This window comes from Artemia franciscana, chromosome 5 (genome assembly GCF_032884065.1).
Source record: "Artemia franciscana chromosome 5, ASM3288406v1, whole genome shotgun sequence".
Classification (NCBI taxonomy): domain Eukaryota; kingdom Metazoa; phylum Arthropoda; class Branchiopoda; order Anostraca; family Artemiidae; genus Artemia; species Artemia franciscana.
Window position 1 is genome coordinate 36,818,695 of NC_088867.1, and position 14,232 is coordinate 36,832,926.

The 14,232-nt window shown below is 32.0% G+C and overlaps 1 protein-coding gene and 1 long non-coding RNA gene across 2 annotated transcripts in view; both read left to right on the top strand.

Annotated features, from left to right (window-relative positions):
• The window catches only part of LOC136027358 (vigilin-like), an 83,685-nt gene that overhangs the window by 43,784 nt on the left and 25,669 nt on the right, over positions 1–14,232 (top strand). The window contains exons 5-9 of the mRNA XM_065704523.1: positions 4,909–5,075; positions 6,184–6,390; positions 10,943–11,257; positions 11,995–12,288; positions 13,821–13,952. Of these exons, the coding sequence (XP_065560595.1) occupies positions 4,909–5,075; positions 6,184–6,390; positions 10,943–11,257; positions 11,995–12,288; positions 13,821–13,952 (1,115 nt within the window). The remainder of the gene's footprint in view (positions 1–4,908; positions 5,076–6,183; positions 6,391–10,942; positions 11,258–11,994; positions 12,289–13,820; positions 13,953–14,232) is intronic.
• Positions 6,922–7,872, top strand: LOC136026776 (uncharacterized). Its single transcript, XR_010617421.1, has 2 exons — positions 6,922–7,103; positions 7,655–7,872. It is a non-coding gene; the product is annotated as an uncharacterized LOC136026776 (long non-coding RNA).

The following is a 14,232-nucleotide window of genomic DNA, read 5'->3' on the forward strand; positions in this document are numbered from 1 at the left end:
AGATTTTATATTATAGCCTTCTAGGATTTTCAGACTTTAGATATTGCTCTAAATGCCCCCTCCCCGCAACCATATTTCCCAAAATCAGTCATTACATATGCCTGTAGGATCGAGCAAAAAGAGAAAGTTGACAAGTAATTTACGTCAAATGACGTAAATGAACAAGGCGTAAAATGTATGCCTTAGTTCCAAGGGAATTTAAGGTGTACATTTTATCCCGACTGGATGACAGAAGGGGATTTGAGGCTGGTTGGTTAAAACTCTAGGCTCAATCTTTTTCTCTAAGGGGAAGTGAGAACGAGTCAAAATGTTGGTTAAAATTTTCTTAGTTAAAATCATGCTTACAAAATGACCACTTTCCCACCATTCTGAGACAGTTGAAACCAAAATTAGTTACTGCTATTGATTTTTCCCTCTTTCAGAAGCTTTGCAGTGCCTCCTTTGAAATACCAATGGTACTAAAAATGAAATCTAATTCTTTAAATTGGTTAATAAGAAACTACAAGTTTTTTGTTTGTTTTTTTTTTTTTGAAGAAGAAGAAGAAGAAGATTTCCTTATACAGTTATTTAGTTTCAGGCTAGAAGGCACCAAGTTTAAAAATAAGAAATGTATGTGAAAAATCCCCAGAAAATGTGCTAAAACTTTTGCTGGAGAAACTTAATTTTTCTGATTGCTAAAGTGAAACACGAATCCTATCATTTATCTAAGTTAAGTATCAATATGGATATTGCAAAAATTATTGAAGACAAAGCACTATTAGTTCATTGACTTACTTACAAAATCATCTTTTGAGAAAGACCAATTAAGGTATCCCACTCTTATACATTTATCCCTTTAATTGACCATTGACGTCAATATAATCACCATTTCCTTCTGATTAAAAAATAATAACTTTTATTACTTAATTTATACATATTCCCACTAGCCTATATTTGTATGGTAGCCCTACTGAACAAAACAGTTGTCCCATTCTTTGGTGTATTGCTTGGCGATAATTTGCAGATGAAGTGAGTGTTACAATCGTTTGGTTGGGCTTTTTTGTAAACAAGAAAAGTTCCACTTGTGTCCCTTTACGATTCAGTGTGACAACAAAAGAAAGAATTTTTGAAGCGAAAAAATCTTAATAATTGTAAAACAATCAAAAGGAAAATCATCAAAAATCCGATTTTTAGGTATTAATAGACCTAAGGTGAGTTGAGGACCATCAATTTCACAGGAGCCGGGGAATATAAAAATTGACTTTAGGGCTGGTATGACTGTTACTAATGTTCATGATTTTTAATGGAGGTAAACCATGGTATGGTATGACCTAAGAATTTTGATATCAAGATCTTTATTTTCCAAGTATCTTAGCAGGCGAGAAAGGGATACGAAACGCATCTCGAAATAAAGAACAAGATTAAAAATTTTAGTACCCCGAGACGAAATGAGGGACTGGGGAAGTAAGGTGACCAATCTTTCCTTCGTGCTCATTTAACTGGCGGTATATACAACCAAATTTGAAAATATTGGACATAACACCTTCTGAATTACCCTGTCGATTTATTTGATTGTCCTGGTTCTCGAGTACATTTATTCTTATTAAGATGCTACCAATCCTTCTGACGGGATTGATTTCAAGCTCTTTTTTGTTCTCACAAGGTATTTTAAACTAAGAACATCTGGTTGCTATGCTGAAGTTATTTTTGAATAACAACATCCCCTTCCCTTTGCAAAAACTTCGCGAATTCAGCTTCCTTGATGCAGTGCTGGATAGAAACTGCTATTATAAAATTGAAGCTTGTGGATCACACATTACTATATGGCATAGAAATTAGGAACTTATTCTGATAATGGATATACAAGCCTCGTCTACAAGTAACAAACGAGGTCGTGATCGTGAGTGTTTATGCTTTATCTTGCTTTACCCCAAGTTTCCATCGGTCTGTATAATTTATTACCATCAAATTAATTGAATATGCCCTAATTATGTGTAATTGGTTTTTATGCAACCGTCTAGAATCAAGATTGTAATTAATCAGAAAAACTTAATGTGCGAAAAAAGAAAAACACGTTCTCGCTATTTAGGGGAAGAATGGAAATAGCCTATGCTAGTCTTTTTTGCTTCGCTTGTATATTTATCTTTTGAAACACCCTTGCCAATAGCAACCCAAAGTCAAAATTTTTTTTATAATAATGTCTACATCAAGAGAATCTGCCTCTCATGATGATTTAAAATGTCTAAAACTCAATAATTGTTAAACGCTTGTGTGTCGCTATGAAATTGACGCTAATACAGAATTTCTGAGAACACTAGGAAAGAGTTCTAATGTATTGTAATTCCGTACTTTTCCCGCAAAGAATGGCTATTGATACGTTTTTTTTTTTTTCAAGGGTGACTGTAGCGGACCTGTAGTTGTAGAACAGCAAAATACGATTCATACGAATAGAAATAGAAAGTCCTCTTACACTTTTCTTAATAACAAAAGGGATTACACTGCAGAAAAGGGGCGATTGCTGTCATTTAGGGGTTCATCAAAAATATGCTGGTCCTAAAGAGGTCAAATCCATACGAGCAAAAATTATGAGATAGCCATGCGACTTAGAAGTTAGAACTATAAATAAAATATCATTTTGATTGATATCCCCACTTTTCTATCAATTTTAAGCATCAGCAAAATTTTCGCTTCGGAATGTTAAGAATAATGCGTTAGGCTTAATTGTAGGTCTTGACTGCACTGTGGCCAAAACTCCTTTCAAAAGTCAATAGTATACCTCAGATGACCTTTCCCTGTAGATGGCGGTATCCTACTATGGCGTTAAATGTTTTCCCTATAGTCTCGGCATTGGTCTATTGAACTACTCCCTATCTTTTCTTAAAGTTAATTAAAAATGCAATCTGTTGTTTAAATTCAATTAAAATGCACTTTACAACTGAGGTTTGACCCTGTTGTGAAGAACTATATCTTCCCTTGTAAAATGGGCGAGAATGAAAAGAACTAAAACGTCAGGGAAAGTTCGCTATTCGTTTGGTATAGAAGAATCCTTAATCTGTGATTGTTCTTGACAATTCGAACAAAAATTCAAAATTATAGAAATAGGCAGAATTGTTTTTAAGAGCAAGAAAAAGATCTGTAACCTACACTTAAGAGTAAACGTCATTATATGTACTGGAACTATTTTAGTAAGCAGTAATTTGAGGTGTGAACTAATTTGAGTGTAAACCTAATTAATATTAAACCAGTTTGACCCTGTCAACTCGTATGATCCCGTCATCATCAAATCTTTTGACTCTAATTTTGATTACCTTTGAGTTTCCTGTCCATTAGATAGAAAAGAAAAAATAACTCTTTGACAGTTGTCACCTTTTAAGAATAAGAGAATGAAGATCCTGCAGAGCTTTTTTTTTTTTTTTTTTTTTTTTTTTTTTTTTTTTTTTTTTTTTTTTTTTTTTTTTTTTTTTTGTAAAGACAATAATCAAGACTTCTGTTATGGTGAGATTTTATACTGCACGTTGGCAAACGGTGTTAGGATGATTCTGTTACTTGATTCTGTTACAATTCTAAGTTGTAACAACATACTTTTGTTGCAGGGGTAATAAGAATACTTTTGTTACAGGGACAATAAGAAAAAAAATTGGGATGACAATGTATATTTTTATACAATATTAGTATAGTTTCCCAAGTTAAACTGTTCCTTTATTGGCAGAGTGTTTTTTTGGGTTGGGGGGGCTATCGCCGAAAGTGGATGCTTTTTAATCCTGGTTTTACGAGATAATGAGCCTTTGACGCCTCAGAAAAAATAGGACAAGTTTATTCAATGGATGGTTTGATAATAGAGGACTAAAAAGATAATAGATTGTTATCCAGAAAGTTTTATTTTAATCTCATTTTAGTTGCTTTGTTTTTTTCTCCATAGGTCGATGTTTAGTATCTTTTTTGTTAGTAAGACAGTATTATTCTGTCTAAGTTGTCAGACCCAAAGAGATGTGTAACCCTGAGAGATGTTAAGAAGCTATTAGTCAAACAGTTGCAGTTTTTGTCACAAACTCTGAAGATGGGTCGAACCAAATGTAAAACTTCTTAATATAACTATGCTATTTTCAGCCAGTATAGTTAAAAATGTGTGATTTTCAAGAGTAAAAGTTTTAAATTGTTGATTTTGATACGGCCTATATTCATGACTTAGTTTTTGCATTATCAGGGAAGTTGGTATAAATGGTCTTCTACTAAATATACATGGTGAAATACTTTTATTTTATATTGGGCTTTTTTTAATTATTGCTTTGTTTTAAATAATATCTAGGCTATTCCACAGGTCGTTTATGCTGAAATTAAGATTCAAGGAAATTTTAGGGATTCGTCTCTTTTCTCCCTTGAAATTCTAACTGATCGTTAATTTTGATTGAAATATGTCTATTTTCATGAAAAAGTAAGTTTTTTGGTACCACCTAGTATTCCGTCTGCTTTGCCACAACTTTGTTATCACCTAAGCTTATTTGTGGATACATTCTGCTCGTATGTGTCACTGCATAAATATTGTACAATATGGAAAATTTGGTTCATAAATCCCAGCGCGCGGTTTGTGAAGTTTCTCAAAGCGTCACAACAATAGCTTCAGCAGGTCTCCTATATTCCCATCGCAATGCAGTAAAAATTTGTCATTGCGCACGCGTGAAGGAAAAATCATGACAAAAGGCTTGTGACTGATGTGTCCCAAAAATCTTTAATGTTGGGTATGGGAATTTGCAAACTGTATAGTATGTATGCTGTGGTGTATGTCCTTACAACCACAGCGTTTTTCATACGAAAAACTGAGAATCAGTTTTTCGTATGGAAATAAGAGTTTATGGACACATATTTAGTTGGGTAGTGAGATTGATGTTTGAACTTCTCCTTCTTCTGTTCTCTAATCTAATTTGTTTTTAGGCAAGGGAGGTCAAAAGCTTCAAGAACTAGAAACACTTACTGCTACTAAGATTACAGTCCCAAAGATGACAGATCAATCGGACTCAATCACAATGACTGGCACGAAAGAAGGGATCGAGAAAGCTATACACGAAATCAGACTAATTTCTGATGAACAAAGTAAACAGGTAATTGCCTCTTTAAGTTCTAAATTGGAATTCTATTTGATTGATAGGGGGGGGGGGCTATAGTGATTATCAAGAGACGATGATCGTGATAAATATAGCCAAGAATCTAACATGACTCTACATTACATTGTGTTCGCCTTAGTAGGAAGTTGTAATGGTAAATTGGCAGTATTACGGTTGTAACTGGCTGACATTTTTGTTGCTACTAAATACGACCATACTAGGTTCGGGATAAACGGAGAAATCTTTGGAATCACTTTTTATAATTTTGTCTTGATTTTATCATTCGATCATTGGTCGGGCTTAGCCGCATTTGTTCTTGAGAGCTTAATAACTAGCGACTAATAATTCGTAGTTTCTTTTCTGTTTTAGCCAATATCTGTTTTTTTTTTTACATTTAGTCAGTTATTTTGTTAAGTAATTTTTGCCACTTTTACGTGAATGGCAGGAATGATCTTTAATGTTGCTATTTTGTTTACTGTTCCTGTTGTCAAACAATTGAAATAAACTCACCAGACTAATGTTTAAATATAAACTTTATGGCTTATATAATTTATTTTGAGACTATAACAAATGTCCTCTTCCTTGAAGGAAAATTACAAACTAGACAAAAGTTGCACAACCAATGTCGTATCCAGATTTTTTTTTGAAACGCATAATTTTTTTTTAAATGCTTTTTTTATGTTTTTAGGTATCGAACACACATTTTGCAGGGGGGGGGGGCAATTTTTTCTCCCCCCACAGCAATTTCTCGGTGGGGGGGGGTCCTAAAATATGTGTCAGAATAATCGAAATGTTTGGAAAATATAGGACATGTAAACAAAAATCTTGAAATAGGGGAAGTAGAGGGCAGGCACTCAACCAAAGGCACTCGCCTACTTAAACTTGATTTTAGAAGATTGTTAAAATCTTTTGGAGGATTGTTTGAATGAAATAAAAAAGCTTAAAGTAAGTCTGTTCTTATTCTTGCATATTTAAATCATGCGTGCCTACAAATGGAATTTAGTTTTCATTTTAAACGTCCTGAGTTTTTGTTTTTCTTGCTTTTTGTTGCATCTCCATAATTATTGTTTAATACTAATTTTGTTATCGTATAATTTATTTCTAGGCTTATGAGCGATTAGAAATCCCTAAAGTGTATCATCCATTCATTGCTGGAGCAAACAATGAAAAAGTGAAAGCATTAATGGAAACTACTGGAGCTCGGATTAATATTCCACCTTTGAGTGTAATGAAAGACGAACTGACCATTGCCGGCGAGAAGGAAGGTGTCCTTCGAGCCAAAGATGTTATTACGAAGCAGTTTGAGGAATTGGTTAGTTTGTTCCTTCAGTTAACAATTACATTTTTGTTTTGAGTCTTGTTTGGTAAATTAAGTTACCCAAAAGGGAAATACTTGGATTTACTCCAACTATTGAGATTTTTGCTTCAAAACGCTTGATTTTCTTTGGAATCTGTATATTCATTAGAAAATTCTCAAAGTTAATGGCCCTAGGAATAACACATGGATGGATAATAGATAGAAATATTTATTAACAAATGAACTAACATCATTTTTATACAATCCTAATATATATATGTATATATATATATATATATATATATATATATATATATATATATATATATACATATATACAGATAAATGTATATATATATATATATATATATATATATATATATATATATATATATATATATATATATACAGATAAATGTATATATATATATATATATATATATATATATATATATATGTATATATATATATATATATATGTATATATATATATATATATATATATATATATATATATATATATATATATATATATATATATGTATATCTATATATATAAAAATAAGTTGTCTGTGGATGGATGGATGGATGGGTCAGGTGACGTCACCTGAAAAAACTGGATCAGGTGACGTCAAAACTGAAAAAACTAAAAAAAGGCAAAAACTACAAAAAAAACTAAAAACTAATAAAAAAAATAAAAAAGCTAAAAAACTAAAAAAACTATAAAGGTAAAAACCAATAAAAAACTAAAAAAAAACTGAAAAAACTAAAAAAAGGCAAAAACTACAAAAAAAAAACTAAAAACTAATAAAAAAAGTAAAAAACCTAAAAAACTAAAAAAACTAAAAAAACTAAAAAAAGGTAAAAAACTAAAAAAAATAAAAAAAAATAAAAAAAAGGAAAAAACTGAAAAATAAGCTAAAATAAAGGTAAAAACCAATAAAAAATAAAAAAGAAAAAAGGAAAAAACTAATAAATGACGACACTCAAAGAGAAAGCGACCAGGACAAAAGGAATGTTCGATTAGCAATCAACAAAGCACCGGGACACAGGGAGTATAAATGACGACCAGGACATAAGTAAAAAAAAAAAACTATCTGGGAATATAAATGACGACCGGGACACAGGGACACAACTACAACGGGGACAACGGGGGAAACAGGGGGATATAAATGACTTGACGTCAAAACTGAAAAAACTAAAAAAAGGCAAAAACTACAAAAAAACTAAAAACTAATAAAAAAAATAAAAAAGCTAAAAAACTAAAAAAACTATAAAGGTAAAAACCAATAAAAAACTAAAAAAAAAACTGAAAAAACTAAAAAAAGGCAAAAACTACAAAAAAAAACTAAAAACTAATAAAAAAAGTAAAAAAGCTAAAAAACTAAAAAAAACTAAAAAAACTAAAAAAAGGTAAAAAACTAAAAAAAATAAAAAATAAAAAAAAACTAAAAAAAAGGAAAAAACTGAAAAATAAGCTAAAATAAAGGTAAAAACCAATAAAAAACTAAAAAGAAAAAAGGAAAAAACTAATAAATGACGACACTCAAAGAGAAAGCGACCAGGACAAAAGGAATGTTCGATTAGCAATCAACAAAGCACCGGGACACAGGGAGTATAAATGACGACCAGGACATAAGTAAAAAAAAAAAACTACCTGGGAATATAAATGACGACCGGGACACATGGACACAACTACAACGGGGACACCGGGGGAAACAGGGGGATATAAATGACGACCGGGACAAAAAAACTAAAAAGAAAAAAAAACTAAAAACTAATAAAAAAACTAAAATATCTAAAAATCTAAATAAGCTAAAAAAGAAAAAAAAAGGAAAAAAATAAAGGAGAAAAACAAAACTAAAAAACGAATGTATATACAGACCGGGACACCGGGATACAAATGACGACCGGGACACAGGGAATATAAATGACGACCGGGACACAGGGACACAACTACAACGGGGACACCGGGGGAAACAGGGGGATGTAAATGACGACCGGGACACCGGGACAGGGAATGGTCGATTAGCAATCACCATCAACAAAGCTCAAGGGCAATCATTAGAATCATGAGGTATAGATCTGAATACAGATTGTTTTCCCATGGACCATTATATGTTGCATGTTCAAGAGTCGGTAAACCTGACAATCTATTTATATGCAAAGACAATGGGACAGCAAAGAATGTTGTATATTCGCAAGTTTTACGTAGTTAAAACCATATATATATATCTATCTATATTCACAGGTGGGACATAGGGACACAACTACAATGGCGCGTAACTATTATGGCGCGTAACGACTTACGCGCGCGGGGGGGCTTGGGGGGGGCGCGAAGCGCCCCCACCAACTAGGTGTTGGGGTGGCGCGAAGCGCCACCCCAACAGCTAGTATATGTATATATATATATATATATATATATATATATATATATATATATATGTATATATATATATATCTATCTATATATATATATATCTATATATATATCTATATATATATATATATCTATCTATATATATCTATCTATATATATCTATCTATATATATCTATCTATATATATCTATCTATATATATCTATCTATATATATCTATCTATATATATCTATATATATATATCTATATATATATATCTATATATATATATATATATATATATATATATATATATATATATATATATATATATATCTATATATCTATATATCTATATATCTATATATCTATATATATATCTATATATATATCTATATATATATCTATATATATATCTATATATATATCTATATATATATCTATATATATATCTATATATCTATATATCTATATATCTATATATCTATATATCTATATATCTATATATATATATATATATATATATATATATATATATATATATATATATATATATATATATATATATATATATATATATATATATATATATATATACTCCAGATAATTGATACATCATAATCTAAATCAGCCATTTATCTGTTATATCTGCGATCATTATAATTTTCTCAACTGTTGGAATTGGTTTATTTGCATTGCATGGAGGTCAAAAATATATTTTTGCTAAAAAGAATGCTAAAAATATACTAATAGAAACGTTCTGTTTAAATTAAAAAGCAATATGATGGATGTTAATTTTTTTTTTGTAGTCTTAAGCTATTTTTAACTACCTAAGCGTTTTTTAACTATTTAATTTTTCATTCCGTTTCTTTTTTCTGTTTCTACTTTGTTTATTTCTACAGAAAAAGTTTTTTTTTCTTGCGAACGTGGAAAGGAGGTTTAAATGGAAGGGCTTTTCTCTCGATTTATAAAGCATGGTCTTTTCTCGTAAATATTAGTTGCGGCCGAAAGTTCAATTTTGATAATAGTTTCACCAGAAGACTTTTTTTTATTATGTTTTCTATTTAAATGACATTGAATATCATTAAGTATTTGGAACTAAAGGGATTTATTATTCATTGACTGAGTTCATCTTGTCATGTATAATCTTTGCTTATTTGTGTCCATTATTTTTTGACATTTTTTTGCCTTTTCTATGTACTAGTTTCTTGTTTGTGTTTATGAGTCTCTTTTTGCACTCTACAAAAGCAGTATATGTTCTGTATTCGGTTGCATTCACTCATATAACGAAAAAAATGAAAGGAATGAAAATCGAAATGTAAATTTATATTTCGTATGGAAGGAAGATGGTTCAAACTAGCCAATAGCTAGCTCCTTTTTATTCGTATTTATGAATTTTAGAAGTTTTGGACCAAAGTTTGCTGATGTCTTTTATTGCTTGTGTTTATTATTTCAATTACTGAAAGGAAAAATCTCTGAAAAAAAAAAAATCACGAATGAAACATTCTAAGATGTTTTCGACAGACAACTCCTCATAAACAGCAATTAGAACAATAGGGAAATTCTTTTACAAGACAAGGAAATGCGAACTTTAAATGAATATTTCGACCCTATATCCAATGGCCGTTCTCAGCAAAACAAGTAAAAAAAGAAAACATTAAAGAACTCACATCAAAATACGATCTTTAAAATTAAAATCTTTTCAAAACAGTCCTAGTATCATTTGAGGGAAGTTCAACCAGGACTGGTACATCAACCAAAGTGAAAAAGGGCAATTTATTCAAGAATAATAAAAAAAAGCTATCAAAGCTAGTCTTGCCTTTTTGGCAGCCAGTCTAGAAGGTCGATCCGTAACCGGTTGAGTGGTATTTATGACAACTCCTCACCTCTTCCGAGGAGAAACATTAAGGGTAAACCTAAAAACTCATAAAATAGTTTGGACGCTGTGGTGTAAGAATCTAGTTTTAAGTACCAGACACTTCCTCATTCCCTTACAGTAATTATAAAAGTTAATAAACCCTATTTTTGGTGTAGATATTCAATCGTTAAAGAAAGCAATGCCTCCTAGAAGTTTATCCCTGCGATAATTTTTCTGACCTTCACTAACCCCTCCCCTCTCTAAAATAATGTTTTTTTTGCGCCTGTATTCATCTTTGTTTTCAGAAACCAACAAGTTGTTGAATGATTCATGCTTGATTTTTCTTTTAGAAGCGAAAATGTGCTACAGTCTCTGTGGAGGTAAAAAAGTCGCAGCACAAATATGTAATTGGAGCAAGAGGAAGCGGTATTGCAGAGATTTTACAGGAGACTGGAGTATCTATCGAGATGCCCCCATCAGATACTGTCACAGAAACTATCACTCTAAGAGGTCCACATGATAAACTGCCAATTGCTTTAAGTAAAGTCTATGAAAAAGCTAATAGTGTTACCTCTGTTGATGTAGATGCACCCTCTTGGATTCATCGGCATATTATCGGAAAGAAGGGAGCCGGTATCCGTGCCATTACTCAGGATTTCCCTAAGGTGAGTTGATGTTAAAATTTTTCTTGATATTATTAAGTTGTAATTTAGTTGTTTCAATTGCTCGTCAGCGGATTTTGTGTATTCAAAAATATATTTCTTTTGACGAACGACCCCATTTCAATACTCATCTTTTTGAACGTTTTATGTGTAGTTTGTCTACTTTTTCTGTAAATTCTCACTGAAAATTCATTTGAATCAACATAAATTCAAGGGAACCGCCTATTTTTATCTGAATTACCAATCACACCAAGAATGTATCCAGAATTTTTTTCGAGGGGTGGGGGGTTCTTAAGAGAACTTTAAAAGCGCATCAAAAGGCTGATTTTTATTCATTCTTTTTACGTTTTTAGTAGTTGGACAATCTTTTTTTCGGAGGGGGAGGGGGGTTCAAACCACCTAATCTTCCTCCTGAATACGGCCTTGGTTGACAGGTCTCTGCCGATAGAAGTCATTCTCGCTTGGCTGATCATTTGAATCTATCAACTCCAAGATGATTTCATCTGAAACTACTTGGTTTCGGACACCGGGAGTACACCGAGGAGCTCGTAAAAGCAGAGAGACTCCTACTCTAGGTCTCCGTGGTGTTACTCTTTTAGTCACGCTAAATGTTATGTGAGTATGCTCAACGTGTGGTTTTTGTTCAGAGGGCATAAGTGCAATGCAAATAGGCTATTCTAGATGACTAATAAAAATAAATTTAGTTTTTATGTTAAATATATTTATTCTTCATTTTGAAGGTTCACGTTGAGCTCACGGACAAAACCGATAAGATTCAGATAGAAGGGCCTACAGAGGACGTTGAAAAAGTTGCCGATGCTCTCCACGAGGAGGTGAATAGACTTCTCTCATCAATGACTTATTCTGATATACCTATTGATGGGAAATATCACAAACACATTATTGGGAAAGGAGGAGTAAACATTAACAGGATTAAAGAGGAGACTGGAGTCACGATAAACTTCCCTGAGAATGAAACCACAAATATAATTCGGATTGAAGGACCTCCTGAAGGAGTTCAAAAGGCAAAAGAGGTAAGTCGATATGTGTTTTAAAATCCATCCTGAATTCCTGAGAAATAAAGATTTTGAACTCTGAAGAATTAATACCAAAAGATGACCTGTAAAACCATGTAAAATAATTAGACTGTAAAGACTAAACCACTTCTTAGAAGTAATTTTACACTTTTCCCCTAAAGATGCACTTTCAACAATCCCCACACTCATAAACAGTGAAAAAAAAAAGGTGTATCTTTTGTTGGCCTATAGAGCGAAAATAAGCTCAGGGTATCTATAATGTTGTTGTTAATCTAACTTAAGATAATATTCATAAAGAAAATGTAGTATAGAAATGTGTACGTTGTAAGAACACAAAAAAGAAGTAAACAAATAAAACCTAAAAATATGTGTCAAAAAGAAACAAGCCCACTCAGAATTCCCAACAGCTGAAAATTTTTTTTTGCTTGGATTTACAGGGTCCCCACTGTAAATCAGCTTCAAGCCCTTCATTGTCTAAATCTTAAATCATTTTTCCTAAAGCAGCCAGAACAGAGTAATGTTACCAAGAAGCAAGCTAAAATCTTGGGAAATGTCACAGGCTTGATGTCGTGACGCGTTGAAGGCTTAAAAAAGGTGCTCTAAAAGGCTTTGAAAGCTGTAATAAGGTGCTTCACATTTTATCGTGAGACTGCATAGGATATACTTCCAAACAAGAAACTATTTAAATTTCATTGCCATTTATTTTATTTTAGATTTCCTTAGAGCTGATCTGAAGTTCTCTGATGACATTAAAAAAACTTCTAAAAGTTGATAAAAATGGAGGCTATTCGAGAAGGCGATATGTGGGTCTTTATTAGTTTAATTCCCCAATGCAACATTAAGGGACTTTTTTATCGAAAGATGCGCAAAATCAAAAGTGCATGCAAGCTTTCTTGTCGGGGGGGGGGGGGGTCATCGACTAAGGACTAATTATGCTTTAATAATTGGAAATAGATTAACAACTATTAAGATCCTGCAGATCAGTCAAATTGTAAGCACTAGGAGAAGTTGAGTCATTGACCCTAATGCTGCCATCAGCGGATGTACTGAAGCGTGTAATAGATTAAGATAATATAAAACCCATGGTCTTCTATTTTAATGCAGCAATTGTATCGTGTTTCTTGCGTAATTATTATGAATTTCGTTTTTTTGTTTTATTTGTCGGTTTACGCATTTAGCTAATATCGTGCCTGTATTTTGATGCATGACATTCTCTTGTTCTGCTTAATTTGGCGAATGAACTCTGTTAAATATTGTTGTATACTTTTTTGTCTACAATATACTTATACTGTTATAATATGTTATATACTTATACTATTGCAGATTTAATATTTATTGGATTTGAATAGGTTGGTTGGGCCTATGTTTTTGTTTCAGTAGAAGAGTGTAACCGTGCATTTTGGCACAAAAGTAGATTAGCTTTTTTTCTTTTTTTTTTATGAAGCCAAACTGTAACTGTAAACAAATAATTGTAAATTTGGTGTGCGACAAGATAATACCGAATTAAAATTATAATAAACTCATTCCAGGAACTCGTAGCTATGTCTCAGAAGATGGAAAACGAAAGAGAAAGAGATATTATCATCGAGAATAGGTTTCACAAAACCATCATTGGAGCTAAAGGAGAAAAAATTCGAGAGATTCGTGAAAAATTTAACCAGGTTTGTTTATTTCTCATTTTAGGCCGTTTGGCCTTCTAATTCACGTTTTAGACGTTTGAACACGAGAAAATATCTGAGAGTTCTCAGCCATCCAGAATGAAAACAGTGTAAACATCTCTGTTAAATGAAAAATCATATTAAGTAGCTAGTTTTGTATCAGGACATTTGAAAATGGAAGTTCTGTCACTTCCCTAATCTAATTGATCATTGCGGCAGGGTTGTTTGCGAACAAGTTGTAACTGGCTCAAAACTGTGCGAAATATAGTTGTTTTGGTCATGG